The sequence below is a fragment of the Fistularia commersonii genome, chromosome 7 (assembly GCF_037954325.1).
Source record: "Fistularia commersonii isolate RoL2024-O1a breed Wild chromosome 7, RoL_Fcom_v1.0, whole genome shotgun sequence".
NCBI lineage: Eukaryota > Metazoa > Chordata > Actinopteri > Syngnathiformes > Fistulariidae > Fistularia > Fistularia commersonii.
The window spans coordinates 10542878-10561230 of record NC_141290.1 but is presented as its reverse complement, the minus strand read 5'-3'; the positions used below and the strand labels follow the sequence as shown (position 1 = coordinate 10561230).

The following is an 18353-nucleotide window of genomic DNA, read 5'->3' as shown; positions in this document are numbered from 1 at the left end:
CTCCTCCCGTAATCCCTTTCTGTTTGCACAGCCGCCACTTGAATATGACACAAGATCATCTCGAGGTTTATCTTACCGGATAAATCCCAACGGCAATCTGGGTAATGGATAGCCACGGGTCATGACATGCGTTTGAGACTTCTTTTTTTTTTTTTGCAGAAATGTCTGTAAATGAGCATTTACGGTGCACGGATCGTACAGATTGTTTGAAACTGATTCGTTGCCAGAGGACAGCGAATACGAAGCTGGAAGACAACTTGTCCTTGTTCAGGCCTCGAGGAGTAACAGCAAGTTACTTTTGTTCAAAGGGTTTTCGGGGGCAACTTCACTTTAACACTCAGAATGCAAGGAAAGTAGCCGAAAAATATCTTTCGCTCGCTCAACACGCCAACACACGGCACCTGACTGAGCAACATACTTGGAAGCATTAAACCGGTGGAAGTAATAATCATATTCATTCCATCATTTATTCATTCATTATTTATTTTTCGTATCCCGCACTCAGGATCCTTGAGAGCGGGAGCCAATCCCTGCTGTCATTATAGGAGAGAGGCGGGGTCCCCAGCCAATCACAGGGCCACATACGGACACATCCAACTATTCATTCTCATTTAGACGTCATGCACGAATCACCGTTCTCGTCATTTCTCGACGGGAAGTGTCTTTTTTGTCCACTGCAGCGTGAGTGGAGGAACGCAATTTCTCATTCCAAACATGCAAAAAACACAAACTGCTTTTATTTTGGTTTGGTTTAGATATAGATACTAATTTTGATGTAGGCATGACACTCCTTGGTTCGTCGAAAAATGATGAAAAAGGGGTTGTAATGAGTAATTCTCTATTCGTCACGCTGTTGACGCATTGGGATGAACATGTTCTACAGGCATACAACCATCCATTCTCTCATTCACACCACATAGAGACAAAGAGCTAATCGCTCTCTTGTTCACATCTGGGCAATTTGGGGTTTCCGATGAAGCTCCTGCATGTTTTTGGACTGTCAGAGGAATCCGGAGAACCCACACAGACACTAGGTGGACGTGGAGATTCCACACAGAAAGCCACTCTTCTGCCTTCCAGGCAGAAGTGCTAACCAAGGCGCCATGACAATGTCAATAATGCAAATTAAAAAAAGTGGTTTCTTCTTCGGAGCCTCGATAAAAGGTGAATTTAACGGGATGCTTCCCTTCTCTCCGGTCACAGAGGTGTTGTTTTACTTGCAGTTTTGTTCCCCTCGCTGAATTCTCAGCATTAAAAACAAAATGAATAAATAAAATCAACCTTACCTGTGACTAACAATAACAACACGCTTTGATAATGTTACACAACACATCCCCGGGAGGGATGTCAATTTCAACAATTTGATGCAATCCGCCCGCCGCCGCCGCCGTCGCCAGAGGAGGGAAGCCTGTTCCGCTCAGGCGACGGCGATTGTTAAACATATTAAGTAATAAGACGGGAGCGCGGCGGGCTTTCTCTCCACTGAGGGGCGAACTCACCTGGTTGGGTGGGAGGAACTCGTGGCTGTTTTCATTCATGTACATGTTTTCACCATCAAACTGAGAGAGAGAGAGAAAGAGAGAGAAATAGAGAGAGAGAGAGAGAGAGAGATGGACAGAGAGAGGAAGAGAGAAAGAGAGAGAGAGAGAGTGAGAGAGAGAAGACAGCAATTAGACGGAGACTCAGGCGTCCCAACAGGGACCCAAAACAGATTTCCAGTCAGTCAGATTGAGACGCAGCGGCCAAATGACTGCGAGTCCTCGGCTCCTCGACCCCCGCACTCCGCTGGATGTCAGTAATTATAGTTCATTAGGAGCGCGTATAATTAGGCCCCGTTGGGGGAAGAGAAAAAAAAAAGGAGGGGAAAAAAAAAAAAAAAAAAAAAAAAAAAGGCATGTTTTCCCGTTTGTCCACGTCTCGCCGTCGCGGTTAAACTGCGAGTGTGCACGCACCTAGCTGCGGCGGCCCCGCCGGGTGGGACGAGGCAACGAAAACAAAACAGAGTGATAAACACAACACTGGGGAGTGAAGGGGGGGGGGGGGGGGGGGGGCGACACACCACACACACACACAACGGCATGGTAAATGTACTTCTAAATGTGGAATTTTATGCAGTTGTTCCAATTAGTCAAACTGTGGAAGCCGTGGGAATTATATTATCATTCATTGATTATCTATACCGCTTTTGGATTGCAGGGGTTCTGGAGCCTGTCCCTGATGTGATTGGGCGAGAGGCATCGCTTGTCCGCCAATCACGGAGCCACACATAGAGACCCGCAACCATTCACTCGCTCATTCGAATCACATGGACACAACGTTCACGTTCAAAGTTCAACGTTCAAAATTCAAAAAGCTTTATCGTCAATTTCTCCACATGTTCTAGACATGCGGAGGAAAGACGTTTCTCACGTTCCCGCGGTGATATGAGATTAACAAATAAATAATTGGCTGCAAATTAACGGTAAACGTTAAACTATAGAGTATAAAGTGCAAACAGATACAATCCACCGATACTGGGGTGAAAGAGATTTAAGAGCATTTTATAACTAAAGCAATTTATAACTATATGTCATTTGAATTCTGTACATTTGAGTGCAAAAACCATTCAGTATGTAATACCATACCATCCCATCATCCAAATCTGAGCATTTTGGGATCTCAACTGAACCTCCTGCATGTTTTTGGAACTTCCTCAGAATCTGAGAAGAAACTGAAACCAAAAATTTGGACTGCACACAGAAAGGCCGCCAGTCGGAATGGAACCACGGACCTTCTTGCCCTTGAGGCAGAAGCGCTAACTAAATCCATGTCCTATGGTGCCATTTGATTTAGAGCGAAAGCCAGTTGTTGGGGCGACCCTCCGATGACCCTCCAATTCCCCGAGTCAAGACACAATGGCCTTGTTAGCGCCTCGCAAGGCAGCTCTGCCGCCATCGGTGCATGAACGGGCGAATGGGGGGATACTCCTGTCTGATGTACAGCTCCTTGAAAGCTCTGAAATCCAAACAACGGTCTTTTTAAACACGTTTAAACAGAAATAAAAATCCCAACGCACATTTCAATAAGAGCCGATTAAGTCGGAATCCGACGTTTGAGTGGAGAACCTGTAAGAACATTTGCAAAAAGTGCAAGTAAATGGGAGAATGAATTTTGGACGTCTCTGACGTGTGAATGAGAGGGTGAACGTTGTACGTCTTGATATGACTTTTGAACGAGTGAATGATTAAATGTCTCCACGTGATGTTTGAATGAATGAATGAACTGTTTCGCGTCTCTTCTTGATCTGCCCGGCAACCCGTCCAGGGTGAACCCTACCTCATCGAGATTTTTAATTCTCATTGTGCAGGCACAGTGAAATTTTGCAATGACAGCTCCTGGCATGCAGCATTTTTTTTTTTTAATTCATAAATAAATTAGCAGTTATGTTATTTACATAGTGTGCATTTATATACATGGTGCGGATGGTATGAAGGGCATATGAGTATGACTAAGTTAAAATGACAGCTGGGATAGGCTCCAACCCCCCCAATACTGAATGAATGAATGAATGAATGAATGCTTATTGGACTCCTTCAAATATCAGTGGCAGGAAACCTCCAGATCCATTTGCACTTTGTCTTCAGCTCGCACTGAAGTAAGTAAACGCCATATGGCAGACCAATCAGCCGACAAGTTGACCTACAAGTTGACACGGTGTGATGTTTCCAGGCGGGGGGGTTGGACTTCGGGGGAGTCCAGAGTGTGTATCGGTGTTTTGTTTGGCTCCAAACACAAAGACAACCGGACATGGTGATCGTTGTCGATAGCGACGCGGCCTCTGCTTTTGACACTCTCGGGACATGCAAAAACACAGGGTCTCTAAGTATGATGAAGAGCCCCCCCCCCTCGCCTTCCCCCCAGTTCCCCTCCGACCCCCCCTCCGGCCCGACTTAATCATCATCAAGCCACTTGAGCGACTTTCCAGAAATACAGCGACGAGCACAATGCAACATGCGGCGGGAGGCAGGATGTGTCGGAACTGTCGGAGACCAGGGGGAAAAAAAATCTGCTCTCCGCAAAACAAAAACTCCCGACACTAGAGGAAGACGAAGATGGCGGCGGTGGTGATGGGGGTGGTTATTAAGTCGAAGTGGGCCCCAGAAAGGATGCCGCGGGTGGCGGTGGCGATAAGGACGGCGATGCAGTCATGGGAGAAGAGGGAGTCCCGAGCAGAGGAGCGCCGTTGCTAGTGACGCTGGAGGCGGCGGCGGCGGCGGCGCTGCAGCCCTGTGGCGGTTGCTCCGGCTGCAGTGTGATTAACACCGGGGTCACAGCCGGAGCCCACAGCTTGAAACACAGCAAGTAAACATTTATGCGCGCACACACACACACACACACACACACACATACACACACTCCCAGTGGTTTTCACTTGTATCCCTGTTTGACACTAGTTGGCAACAGCTGGTTTATGAGGAACAAAAATACCTCAGAATGGCTTTGCAGGGGCTGAAATTCATCACAGCTGCTGGAAGGTCAAACTGAGGGGCGGACAATTGAAACAAATCACGGGGAGTTTTCTTTTTTCTTTCTTTCAAATAGTGAAAAAGTGCCAGTGCATTATTATTGCAAAATAATGCACTGGCACTGCAGGGGTTAGTGCTCGAATTCCTGGCTGGAAGCCTTTCTGTGTTGAGCCTCCACACTGTCCCTGTTTCTGCATGCGGTTTCTAAAGGGTTTCCATATTAAGAGACCAATGTGTGCATGGCTGTATGTTTCTACATGACAACTGATTATCTATATGAAATTTTAATGGGTGAATGGACATATTTCCCATTTACATGTAAATGAGAGTTAATGGTGTCTGTGGAGGTTCTCAGTCGTACAGGTCATGGGGAATTCTTGTCGAAAACCTCTTGTCTCGGCAACTGGACTTGAATTTCTTTACTTGAAGACAATTCACTCCTCATCTGAGAGACTTCCGCAGCTTTAATGACCTATGGGAAGTTTCCAAATATAACTGCCAGGTTTTTGGGCGGGTCTAGGTTATGGTGGCTTGTTGTGTAAATGGTAATGTTGATCTCTGAACAGAGGAGGGGGCCTCAAACACTAGCTTTTCACAAACGTACAATGCCGTACTGAAATCAATACCAAGACGGATTTGCATGCACAGACCCATCTGCACCCTCCAAACAACCAGGAAAGACCCGTCACCGGAACGAGCCCCCGCTAACGTCCACATGAGCCTCAGTTCATGTGATCCAACAGGTTTCACTTCTTTGTTTAGCTTTACCTTTTCACATTCTAATCCAGGTAATCCCACAATGTTGATCTTATGTTCCAACCAACGACCCCCCCATTAGCATAACAACCCCCCTTCGGATCAACTTTTCCATTTAAAAAGACACAATAACCTAGACTCACCCAAAACCCTGGTAGTTATATTTGGGAACTTCCCATAGATGATTGGACCTGAGGAAGTCTCTCAGATGAGGAGTGAATTGTCTTCAAGTGAAGAAATTCAAGTCCAGTTGCGAAGACAAGAAGATTTTGAGAGCGAGTGGTCATATCTCCATATAATTTTAGGAATAAGTGGATGGTTGTCTCGATATGCTGCCCTGTAATCGATCCAGGGCGAAGCCCACTTCTTGTCCAATGGCATCCGCGACCATCTCCAGCCCTGAATGTGACCCTGACTCTGGGATAAGCGGTATGGACGATGAACGAATGAATGAATGGTTCGCTGAGTGTAACGGGCCATAAAATCCGCATTGAATATCTGACAATCATTGAAGGGATTTTTTTTTCCTAAATATTCTAATTGAACTCCAGGAGTTCTCCTGGAAAAATCCTCTTATATTTTCTGCGGAGAACAAACAAGGATGCTACGAAAAATTCCTGATTATTCAATTTTCAGAAAAAAAAAAAAAAAATGCTCTCAGATGGAACTGTTTGCTTTTACAGCATAAATTATTTCTGTCTGATACTGCTGCGGGAACGATCGTCATATCCCCTCCAGGAAAATGAAATCATCTCCCTTTGTTGCGTCTGAGAAAAAAAAAATCTTAATCTTGGAATAGCTTATTTCCGCACCTGCAGAATCAGAAATTGAAGGAAAAAAAAAAATGGCATAAAAATATTTACACCGGGGTGTCAAAAAGCGAACCGAGGGCCCGAGGGTTTCTGCCGCCGCACAGTTGGGTGGAGTTACCCAGGGCGGACTTGAAAGAACAAAAAAAGAATATCTCAATTGGCGGATCGTGGTGGCCAAAAGAGGTAAAAATAAACAGTTACTGCTATTGGTTATGGTGGAGATGCAGGAGGGCATCCCTGGTGAGTCTGGGGGACAAAAGCTTTACACGACTGCAGCTTTGCGTCAATATTATAAATTCACAATTTCAGCTTCCGGCGCATAAAAACGACTTTTGGCCGAAGTGAAAAAGCACAAGGGCATCTGGAGCTTGTGCAGATTTTCTAATGCGACGGGGATCCAATTATACTGCGTGACCGAGATAAATCCACGTCAGTTATGTGTTTTATGATCTTGTAAATGTCACATCTGACTAAAAGTTAACTAGTCACAACGTCGGGGGAAAATCAATGGGTTGGGTTTTATCGAGCATTGTAAAACTACCCTTCCTAAAGTGACTGCTGTTGACATGCAGCTACTTCTCAGTCGGTAGAGCGGAGCGTCCCGCTGATCAGATGGTCATCGGTTCAATTCCCGACTGCTTCTGTTTACGCGCCGAAGTGTCCTCGGGCGGAGATGATAAATCCTGAATTGGTGTGTGAATGGATGATGGCTAACTGGTGTAAAGCGCTATATAATCTATAGAAATATATTTATTGTTGATATAAACTCACTGCTTATGTATTCATTCCTCCGTGTAGTGGGCGGTTCAATTCCCGACGAGACATTGAGACACCTGAATATAAGCCTAAGAATAGACAAATAAAGCCACAGGTGTTTATAAGCCACAGATGTCCATGTAACAAAAGGTATTTACACAGAAAGATATTTTCTTAAACTTTAATTAAAAACATACCGGTAACATTCACAAATACATTCCGGAAATGTTTTTTTTTTCCGAACAGCGCCTTCAACACGGCTGATGAAAGAGATTAATAATAATGTGATGAGGCTAAATGTTGTGATGGCGTGAAGCTTGTTAGTCCCGAAAAATCCATAAATTAGCCGCGTCATTGTTTAAGCCAGTGTTCAAGAGCGATCGTCCTTAGAACTGAACATTCTTGATTCAATTCCTGCCTCCACCTAGTGTGTCGAAGCGTTGTTTGCTGAGCAAGACACTGATCCTCTAACTCAGGGGTGGGCAATTATTTTGGCTGGCGGGCCACATTTCTTCTTTAATTTTTATGCGCGGGCCAACTCTGTGTCATGTAAATAGAACAAAATGAAAATTGCAATTTAAATATTTACATTTTTTGGCGTTTAATTTCAACTTTAAGATTATTAATGATCATATACTGTACATGTACCGCCATTATTTTGTATGAAATCACCCATACAAAATGAAATAAAAGGAAAAAATATGGAGTTTATAAATTCAATATTGATAGAAAATAGAATGAAAAAAAAAAAACAGGATAAAAACAGCAAAATGGGCCAGATGTGGCCCGCGGGGTGTAAAATGCCCAGGTCTGCTCCAACGGCTCCCGTAGACGGCATGCCAACCGCTCATGGTTCATCCATGATGGGATAAAGGCAGGGAACGAATTTCCCACAAAAAAAAAAAGTATGATAAATTTTAAAAAAGGTAGCAGCTATTAGTCCAGAATTATGGTTTTCCCTTCATTCCTCCACACAATGGGCGGTTCAATACCCGGCTGCTCCAGGCTGCAAGCCAAAGCATCCTTTAATGAAACACCGAACCTCTAGTTGCTCACGAATAGCCTGGTTAGCCCTTAGCATGGCTGCCATTGGTGTACCAGCTTGTATGCGAACGCTGCATCACTTACCATATGCTAGCATAAACTCCGCTTGTAATATATTCCCTTCACTTGATCGGCGCAGTGGGACAACAAACCAGATGATATCCGACCGAGCTGAAACTCAGGTGTAAATATAAAACTCAACGGTATAACGCACGACCCCGCCACTGTCAATCGGTGTTGGGGAGGCTTGTATACGTTACAGCTGCGGTATTTTGCTACTTCGGATGTGAATGAGGGGCAACAGCTGTGTTCATACACTCCTCTCCTTATTACTAAACTACTTAAGTAACCCCCCGGCCCCCAACTTTATTTCTAACGCAAAGACATGAAAGTGGTAAATATATATATATATATATATCTTCACATCTGAGTGTGGTTTTAATGCCCTTGAGTGGTTTGGAGAAGTAGAAATGGGCTTCAAAAAGCTCAAGCGCCTAAATATTTTATTGTAATTATTAACTGTTGGTGCACCAGAAAGGGGGGGGGGGGTTGATGTTTATGGTGCTTTACAACAGTGGCCCGGAGGGGAAGGCAGTTTTGCGAGCACCATTTTTCGTCGACTTGGATCTGAAGAATTCGAGACCGACCTCAGGTGTTAGTCAGTCAGCTCTGACGCCGATATTAACAAACTTCATTGGGGAAGTGTCGGAAAAAGTGGACAGACGGAGACGGATGTGGAATGGGTTTGGGAAGAAAAAAAAAAAAACAAAGCACGTGGTCTCAACAGCACTTGAGAGGCTCCCACTTCTTAGGTAGCGTTCGGTTCCTCTACGTGCCAATCCTTTTGTCATCTACACTGTCCAAATCCTCTGTTTTCCAGAAATCGTCCGCTGGGTATGAGAACCAAGGAAGTTTTCGCGAGGGAAAGGCCGAGCTCGCCATCTCTCCCTCCCTCCCTCTCTTTCTCTCTCTCTATTTGCTTTCCCGAGGCTTTGAGGTCATTAATCATCGCGGTCAAATCTATAGCAAAAACAATTGGGCGAAGGAAAACACGGGACAGAATGAGAGGGGTTTGGAAAGAGGGGGGCGGAGGAGAGAGTGAAGGTGAGAAAGAAGTGGAAAGCTACAGAGGCGGGGGGGGGGGAATGAAAGAAAAAGACGTTTCAAAGAGAGAGAGAGCTTGAAAGGGACAAGTAAGGCCAGTAAAAACCAATCCACTTGACTCTTGTTTGCGTAGCAGAAATGCAAATACATGAGAGGGGAGAGTGATAGAGGGGGTGGGGGGGTGGGGGGGATAAATTGAGCGAGGAGCTATAAATAGACCGCTGTTTGGGTAAAGCCCTACCAATGTCAGTTTGATGCAGGAAGTGCATTGCAGTCAAAGAGGTTGCGGAGCGGACATGGACTTGAGAGCAACGCGGCATTGAAAAAAAACATCGGGCTCAGGCTAATCTCTGGGCCGGGTGCGTTACGGTCGCGAACAGCCTGTTTTTCCTCATATGTTTACCTTTTTTATGCAGCATCCATACTTCATTACCACCTTGATGCTAAGCTAGTCTATTAGCTCCCGTGAGTCTGCTTGCGCTTGGGTAAATAAATGAACGCACTGAACGGTCGGTTCCTCCGAGAACATTTTAGATCTGTCGTGATTGGACGATTACTTTACCCTGTTATTTTATTCATTAATTCATTCATTCGTTAGCAACTCCATTAGCGACGGTATGGGTTATTGCGAGCTATCGAATGTCACACCCAGAGCATGCAGCCAGGTGCGTTTTGGATTCAAAGGAATAAAAGAGGGTAGGAGAGGAGAGCGAGGAAAACCTCACCCTCTCATCTTTGGTTATGCTCCTCCCCCTGGCTTTTCACCCGGCGTGGCTAATCGGATGTCAGTCAATGTAGCGATGCAAAGAGACAGCAGTCAAAATACCTGTGTCAGGATTGTGGCCACTAGAGCATTCAATGACTTGCTAGCAAGGACACGCAAACACTTACACAGACACATGCACAGGCATAACCAAAGTGCGCAGAGTATGGCTGGAGGGAGTGGGTTGGGTGGGTTTTGGAGGGAGGGGAGGTTCAGATATGGATTGCCTTTGTGAGAGCATGTGTGAATATCTCTGCTGCCCCTGCATGTGCATTTCACCTTTTATGCGTGTTTGCATACCCGCGCGTGCAACGTGAGCGCGCATGCATTACGCGTCCCTCCTCGTGTTTGTGTAACGTGCCCCCCCTTCCCCACCCCAGCGCAATAATACACACATTGATCCCGGCGAGATAAAGATAATAAAGTTAGACCTTCTATAATATTTATTTTCCCATAACAGACGTGCACGGCCCCGCCCGGTCATATAACTCCATGCAGATGAAATATGGTCTTCATTACCTTTAAACCTCAACAGACAGAAAAAAAAACGAGTGAAGAGAACAGAATTACTCTTCTCCTGGAACTGAAAGAGCACAAAATGAATTGGAGCGGCTGAGTTTTTTTTTTTTTTTTCCTTTCTACCATTACCATGACAAATATGGTGAAACGGGGGGAGGAGTGAGATTGAGAGAGAGAGAGAGAGAGAGAGAGAGAGAGAGAGGGAGGGAGGGAAGGAGAGAACACACACGAAGGCAGACAGAAAAAAGGGGTGGATCGCGAGGGGAGGGGAAGGAGTACCGAAAAAATGCAAAAATGCATCAGCTCAATTTGTGCTCGACTGTAAGCTGTGAGCTAAGAGGGGAAATAAAATAAGGCATTTAGCCGGGGATCATGTTAAACCATGCAGGCGGATGAGTCCCCGGAGGAGAGCGCTCCCCCTCTTGCTTATGATGGACTTAATTGCCTTTTTCGCTGTTAAGATATAACATTCATTTCAGGGGGGTTTTTATTGCCTGGGCTTCGCGGTCTTGTCCATCACGTTGAAGGGGGGTTTCAAGAGGCACACTACTTCACAATTGGTGCCTTAAAATAATGAGGCTGATTACAAAGCATTGTGGGAAATAAAAGAGGTGGGGGCTAGAGCGCTGTATTTATAGCTAGAAAATTGGAGCGGTTCGGCGACGGATTGTATTGGCAGGCCGCCGGACGGACACCTCTTTGGTTTTCGGTCAGGATACGAGGTTTATCGGATCGAGCCCAACCCTCCCCCGACCCCTCGCCGTCTCTGACCCCTGATAGGTGTAGGGTTTCAGACGGCCACACAATGGCGCCTTTGTGCTCCTGTTAACACAATGAAAACAAAGCTAAACTGGTCAGCGGCGCCTGACCTTGACTCCCGGCGAGCCTCAGGTGGAGCCAAGACGATTAATAATCAACCGGAAAATATAACAACGGCATCGGGCGCGGCGTGTCGAAACGTACCGTCGGTTGTCTCGCAAGTGATTTTATGTCAAAGTATGACACGCTTGAGCACAAATTAAAAAACACGGCATGTAGCTCCGGCGGCATTTAAACTACAAACATGGCGCTGATCAGTCCCAGCACACTCACACGGCATATAGAGACAAACATTCACTCTGTCATTCGATCTCGGCGTTTTAGAGTTGTCAAGAAAGTCCCGCGTCAATTCTGATTCACCAATTGGCTCCATGTTGACAGCTGGATTTTCTGATCTCACTAAAACCGTCGGCCCCTCATAGGACGTGTGCCTGCGTGTTTCATGTAATCCATTAAACCCTCTTGCATATGTCACAGTTCTCGCCATACAATAGGAGACTTTCAAGGGCAGGAACCACACAAAGGACCCTCTCTCTCGCTCTCTCAAACCACTGCTTCGATGCAGAAACAGCCAAATGGACACCGTGTGCCACGGGTCTTCCTCTCCAGCAGGACCAACACTACAATCTTCGCTAAGTCGAGAAACACTGAGAGGAAAAATAGCAAGCGGGTGTACAAGTACTCTACTAAAAAAGGATTTTAAGGCAATCAAAATACAGACCTGGAAAGAAATATCATGCAAGGGGGAGGGGGTTGGGATTAAATCCTGTCAGGTCAGGATGCACGAGTTCAAGGAAGTGAGCTACAGAGTGGGCTGAAAGTTTGGGATACGTGTAATGTGGGACTCAGATGGGACCATCACAACTGGCGACCACCTCGATAAGGTGAGCCAGTTTACCGTGCATACCCAGGCTACCCGGTTTGCACCCATGGCAACACTCCTTCCTGAAGCTCCGGGCCAGTGTTGGCGCAGCCTGACTGAAACGGAGGCGGGTCACCTGTGAACGCCAACTTCCTGTCCCCTGGAAGCCAAAGATTTACAAGCGTGCTGTGCGCCCCGGTTGACCCGTATGGCTCTGAATGTTAGCCTGATATAGTCAAACACGAGCGATGCATCACATGCAACGGCTTCCCTGGGCACTTTCGCAGGATCCCTGGGGAGGGGCTTGATCCACTGCGGCGGTCCTGCCAGATGCCCTTTGTGATTACATTGCAGCCGTTGGCACTGCTGTTGTTATTAGCATGAGGTGCCTGTTCCTCCCAACCCTCATACCCAAACCCGTTTCTATCACGCTTTCTATCTCCGTTCCTCTCTCTAACGTCCTCTCTTTCTGCCGGTCAAGGGTTTCTGTAGATCACTTTTAAAGGGTGTGTTCCAGAAGGTCCCGAGTTGGATTCCAACAGGGGGCATTTCTGTGGAACGCGACAGCCTGATGAATGGGGAAGGTTCCTTTAGCATCACATACCAATGCATTAGAACCCCTTTCTTGGGGTTCAATGAACCTGAAGTGTCATGTGAACATCGACATCTGTATCTAAACCTAGCTTAAATAAAAGCAGAGTTAGTATTTTCCGCATCACGTTCCTCACAGCCCTGAAAATAGACCAGGTTTGTCACAAGAGGCTCTAAATTGTCCGGTTGTGTGAATGAGAGGATGAATGGTTTTATGCCTCTGACATGTGAAAGGGTGAATGGTGTCTCTATATACGTGAACGTGGGAATTAATGATTGTCTCGATATGACGTGAGTGAATGGTGATATGTCTCCATATGTTTGGTGAATGAGAGGACGAATATTTTTTTGTCTCTAAATGGCATGTGAATAAGAAAGTGAACAGTTGTATGTTTCTTTATGACTTATGAATGAAAGAGTGTTTGTCCCTACACGTGGCCCCTTTGATTGATCGAAGCCCCAACAACCCCCTCTAACACAGGATGGCATGGATAATGAATGGGTGAATAAAAAACACCCAATATTGGACCGTGATGAATGGATAAATGACCGAAAACACACAAGATGGGGATCGACGACATGGGGACCGATATAAGGGCCAAAAACCATAAGCTTGGCTCCGTAGTCGGGAGCTCACCATGTGTTTAAATCTAAATGCGGCGGCGTCTACTTTTGTCAATAGGACTTAAAAATAAGTTGCCTCTTTCACCCATCGCTGCGCTGACTCTGCATCCAGCCCTCTGCCACCGGCGCTCAGGCAGAATTTTCTATTACCGATCTAATTGCACATTCCGCCCTGACAAGAGCTCATTAAACCTTAATTATACACATGTTGTTTTCTACAAACATCTCCATTTGGGTCTCTCTGCCTTGTAATTGTTCAGCTGGGACAACCAGCTTAGATTTCACAGATTGGGGAGTGAATAAGAGAGAGAGAGAGGCAGGAGAGAGAAAAATACCACACAGGGAAGGAGAGAGAGAGAGAGAGGGAGATGGAGAGTGTATGGAAGTAGGTCATGCCTCTCCATAAACAAGGCATGGTTTCTAAAATAATATACCCATCCAGTGGAAGTAATGCCAAACAACTGAGCGAATGCAGAGCTCATGTAATATTTACAGAGCACTAATACATAGATGGCAGGTCTCTTTCTCAGGAACCCCCCCCGCCTCCACCTCCATCACCACCTCCACCTCCACCCTCCAAACCCAGAGGTTTCTCTCTATTTATTTCATCTTTCCCTCCCTCTCTCTCTCTCTCTCTCTCTCTCTTTCTCCCCACTTGCCATTTGAATTTCAGAGAAAGTCAAATGCACGTGTATGGAAGAAACTGCACATGCATGCACGCTTCTGTGTGTGTGTGTGTGTGTGTGTGTGTGTGTGTGTGTGTGTGTGTGTGCGTCTTCCTTTCCTGCCTCTCCTATCTGTTCTCGGTCTGTTCTCTCTCCTCCCCCCATCCTTCTCTACTGCATGCCTGCTTCAGCTGTGATGTTTTTTCGCAGATTCGCTAACATTTTAGCACAAGGGGGCGAGGCTTATTCTGGAGTCTTTGCGGCACGCGTGATGGTATTGCTGAGGAGAATTAGCCTTTTTTTTTTTTTTTTCAAATACGTCTTTTCAACCCTCGGCGCTTGTTCTAAGGACCGATCCTGGTCGACCTTTCGCGGTGACTCGACAGTTCCTGGTGAGACTTGTGAGAGAGAGAGAAAATAAAAAAAGCTGCAGAGGTGCAGATCTCCTGTGTGTTTGCAGGTCAAAGTGCTGTGAGAAAATTTGCGCTTGCCGATTATCAGGGGGGAACATATGCAAAAACCCAAATGGTACGCGGGAGGCATTTATACCGAGGGTGACGCGACCTTCTGTAGTATTCGAGCGCGTTGAATTGACAGAGGTTACTGCGAGTGACGTCACGGCGTCCGCTGCTCATTAGCCCCTCCTGACCTCGCTGACGAATGACAATCCAAAGCATGTGCTCTTCGGGTGCCCGGAAGTTAATACAGGGTTGCCGGGGTGACCAAACCTCCCACGCGGTCTGAAAAGCTAGGCTTCAACCAGCGCGGTGTGCACGGTGAAAAAAGTGCAAAGCTGGTTGAGCGGCGGAGCGATTACGAATGTAGTGGTGGGAGCGATGCCGTCGGGGTCACCGCGGCAACCGCACCCCCCTCGCCATCTGCTCCGGGTCCAGACTCGACTGCCGTTTATACCCATCCGTCCCACGGGCGAAATCTCATGTAACGTTTGTGTTCCGCTAACATGCTAAAGGATTCACAAAATACGGCGGGCCCTCTGCTAGCGAAGCCGCCGCTAACAGTCATAAATCTAATTAATATCGCAACGTGAGTTCCAGCCAGATGACAAAAAAAAAACGCTCGTCTGTGTGCTGTTTCTGATGTAAATGCAGGTTCGGCTGAGAACCCCGTCAACCCCGAAACGAGATGTCTATCGCCAACACTTAGCGCTGAGCCTCTCAGTCATCGCCAGGGACCTTATCAGCCGCTCGCTGTTGACACTCGCTGTACGCATCGCTGAAACTCTCCCAGAAAATAAATATCCTGCCATCGGATCACTCCTGCTTTTGATATATTACAGTTATCTTGGCGAAGCAGGCATTTGTTTTGCGCCTTTGCTTTTGTTTGTTTATTCAGCCGGTCGGTTGAAAATATTCCATTCTTAGCGCAATTACGGCGGCGCGGCGCTCGGGTCCTCGACCGACATCAAACGGGCGCTAGCTGCGCGGCGTGACGCGGGGCCGTGTCAAGATAAACAAGCGTGAAATATTAAACAGGCAAAATGAATCACTCTTATTATCCCACCAAAATAAATCTGGAAAACATTAATTATAACAACTTGAGTCTGATCTTGACTGATTCAACCCTGCGTGTACTGCATGTGCGCGCGTGTGTGTGTGTGTGTGTGTGTGTCACACAATCGTATCCTGCAGCTTCCTTAATAGGGAGTCTCTTAGATATTCGCTACAGAATAGCACTCATGCAATATTAATATCCCACCAAAATATGGAAGCTCGAGCCCCCACTCTATCTCTCACTCCCTACATAATTGACTATGCAAGCCTTCAAATCAGCCTGGAAAAAGAGAGAGAGAGAGAAAAAAAATATAGAACTGAGAGGGGGGGAGGGGCGTGTAGGAGTGAAAGGAGTGGTGGTGTTTCGGGAGGGAGAGAGAGAAGACCCTTAGACGATGCTGTCATCTCTGCATGATAGCGGATTGTGAACGCCCCCCCCCGACGCGCGCCGCTGTCAAGGCAGCGGAGCTAAAACAATAATAACGGTGAATACGTCAGCTTTCAGCATGGTTCCCCGCGAGGTTTAAATTCCCAAATCATCGGGTTTTAAATCACTCGACCTCTTTTTTTTTTTTTTTTTTCCCATAAAGCCATGCGGGCGTTGTGGGTAATGCAGCTTCGATTTTAGCTCCGCTGCATTTGAATCCAAAACTAGACAGGTTAAATTGTAACACCCGTTTGGACATTATGATGTGAATGATTACCGAGGACGCTACCCCGGTCTGCACCTGTGTGCACCTCGCTGTGCTCACTCACCATTATCTCACCGATGAATATTAAAGTTATCAGTGTATCATGCCAGCTATTACCAAGTAGCTGTTAGCGCTACTGGGCTGCACGGTGGCGCAGCAATTAGCACTTCAAAAGAAGGGCCGCGGTTCGATTTTTCCTTCCCTCCCACAGTCCAAAAACACACAAAAGATTGATCGGAAAATGGAAAAAATAGCCAAGATGTGTGAATGAGAGAGTGGATGCTTGTTTGTCTCCATATACGCCTTGCGCTAAACTGGCTACCGGCAGAGGATCTACCCCCAATCTCGTCCAATGACAGCTAGGATCAGCTCCAGCATCCCTGCAAGCCTGACTTTAAAATAAACGGAGGATAATGAATAAATGAATGGTGTTTGAATGGTGTTATCGGTGTTTAGAAAAACGTCTTCCAGTGAAGAAATTCAAGTCGCTTTGCTATGATTTCAACAACAACGTAGCCGAAGTGAACTTCTTCAAATAGGTAGGCGTATTTTGATCGTGGCGGCAAATTGAAATGCGCTCGAGAAACATCGGGACGGCAGATCTTCGCAGGGTTTAGCGAGTTCAGCTTCCCCAGGTAATGATAAAACACAACTGTTTAATTTTTCATACCACAATGCTTTTGAGGTCTTCACACCGTGATTAGCCAGCGCTCACAAGGAATGTACTCTACATCCCTTCCCTGCAGGATGGAGATTTCCCCTCAGCACTTATTCTTATTCTTGTACAAGCAAGGATGACAAGATCTCCGTTGGGCGTCGGAGGTCAAGCCCTCCGCTCTCCGCATTTTGAAGAAGAAACGCACTCCGCGGGCGTTTAGGAGCCATGAAAAAAGGAGAACACGAGAGAAAAGAAAAAAAAACGAAAAGGTTGCTCGGGCAAAGCTCGTCGGGAGGAAAGGGGGCTCGGCCGTGCACCTTGACAGGAAACACGGAGGTGAAGAGTAGCAGTCGGAGGTTAGTTTGACAGAGAGAAGAAGTGGTGGTCGTTGGTGGAAGAGGAGGAGGAGAGTGCTGCGGATGTGCCAAACCCACTTTTAACTGAACCAAGGGTGGTGGTGGTGGTGGTGGTGGTGTTAAAGATTGAGATCGAGGGGGGGGTTGAAAAGCAGTGTGCAAGGGAAGGAAGAGGGGGAGGAAAGAAAGGATGGGCGGTGGAGGTGAATGAGGAGGTGGAAGGACCCGAATGCACCTCGCTCGCACTGCAGCACCTGATTAAAAAAAAAAAAAAAGCGTTTCCTACGCAGTAACGGGGGGCGGGGTTTATTTCTCGGGGAAATAACCAGGAAAAACAATGAAAAAATCCGAGCGGTTTGAAAAAAAAAAATGAAAAAAAATTCCTCCCAATTTATCTTTGTTCATTCCACTTTGGAGAAAGACAAAATGTTATTACCGGACGGCGTTAATAATATTCACTTTATGGATAAAGTACGATCCAGGCCGCAGGGAGAGAGGATGGGATCTCTCTAAGAAAGGCTTTGTTAGCGTGTTAGCACCCCCACCTCATGATAAATAATTTAGGACATGTGGCCCGAGACATCAATACAATCTCTGTTGTAATTAAAAAAAAAGGTGCTCACTAACAATATTACACAGCTTTTGCTTTGTCTGCCCCCCTACCCCTCTTCCTCCCTCCCTCTCTACAGCTCACCCACTCTTCCTCTCATCGAGCCCCTGCAGCAGTGAGCAGATAATTCAGAAACCACTTGCATGGAGTGAAACATGAAAAAAAAAAAAAAAAAAAAGGAGACACGAAATTAAATTCTCTCTTTTCGCTCTATTGTTCTTTCATTTTCCCTCCTTTGTTACATAAATGCACAAATGCATAAAAGCAGAGGCGAGCTAGATTCCAATTATGATTTACACAATACTAAAAGATTCCCCCCTCCCTCCTTCTCTCTCTCTCCCTCTCTCTCTCTTGCTTTCTTTTTTTTTATTATTATTAGAAAATGAAAGGAAGGTTTCGTTCACAAAAGTAGACTTACTGTTCCTGCAGTTTGTCAAAGTCAAAGTGCCGCATCGCTAAATCTCCCTAAACTTAATTATTTTTTAGCTTTCAGGGGAGAGGGAAGAAATGTAAAATTTAAAAAAATAAAATTAAATAAAATCACCCCAATTGAGACTTCCCTTTTTTAAAACTTTGAACCACTTAGGGAAAAAAAAACATGCAAGAGCGTGGGAGGAGCTGGGGTTTAAAGATGGCCGCCGAAGGGCTCCTTCTGTTTACACCTGCATGATCTAAACTTTAAGATGGAAAAGTTTCCAGAACCATC

General features: G+C 46.1%; 1 protein-coding gene across 6 annotated transcripts in view; it reads right to left on the bottom strand.

Annotated features, from left to right (window-relative positions):
• tox2 (TOX high mobility group box family member 2) overlaps positions 1–18353 on the bottom strand; it is a 125985-nt gene that overhangs the window by 62097 nt on the left and 45535 nt on the right. For 4 of the 6 annotated variants that reach the window (XM_086149769.1, XM_086149774.1, XM_086149768.1 and 1 more), the window contains exon 3: positions 1500–1559. The exons of the other annotated variants lie outside the window; for them this stretch is intronic. In XM_086149769.1, coding sequence (XP_086005895.1) covers positions 1500–1559 — 60 coding nt within the window. The remainder of the gene's footprint in view (positions 1–1499; positions 1560–18353) is intronic. 6 annotated transcript variants of the gene reach the window in all.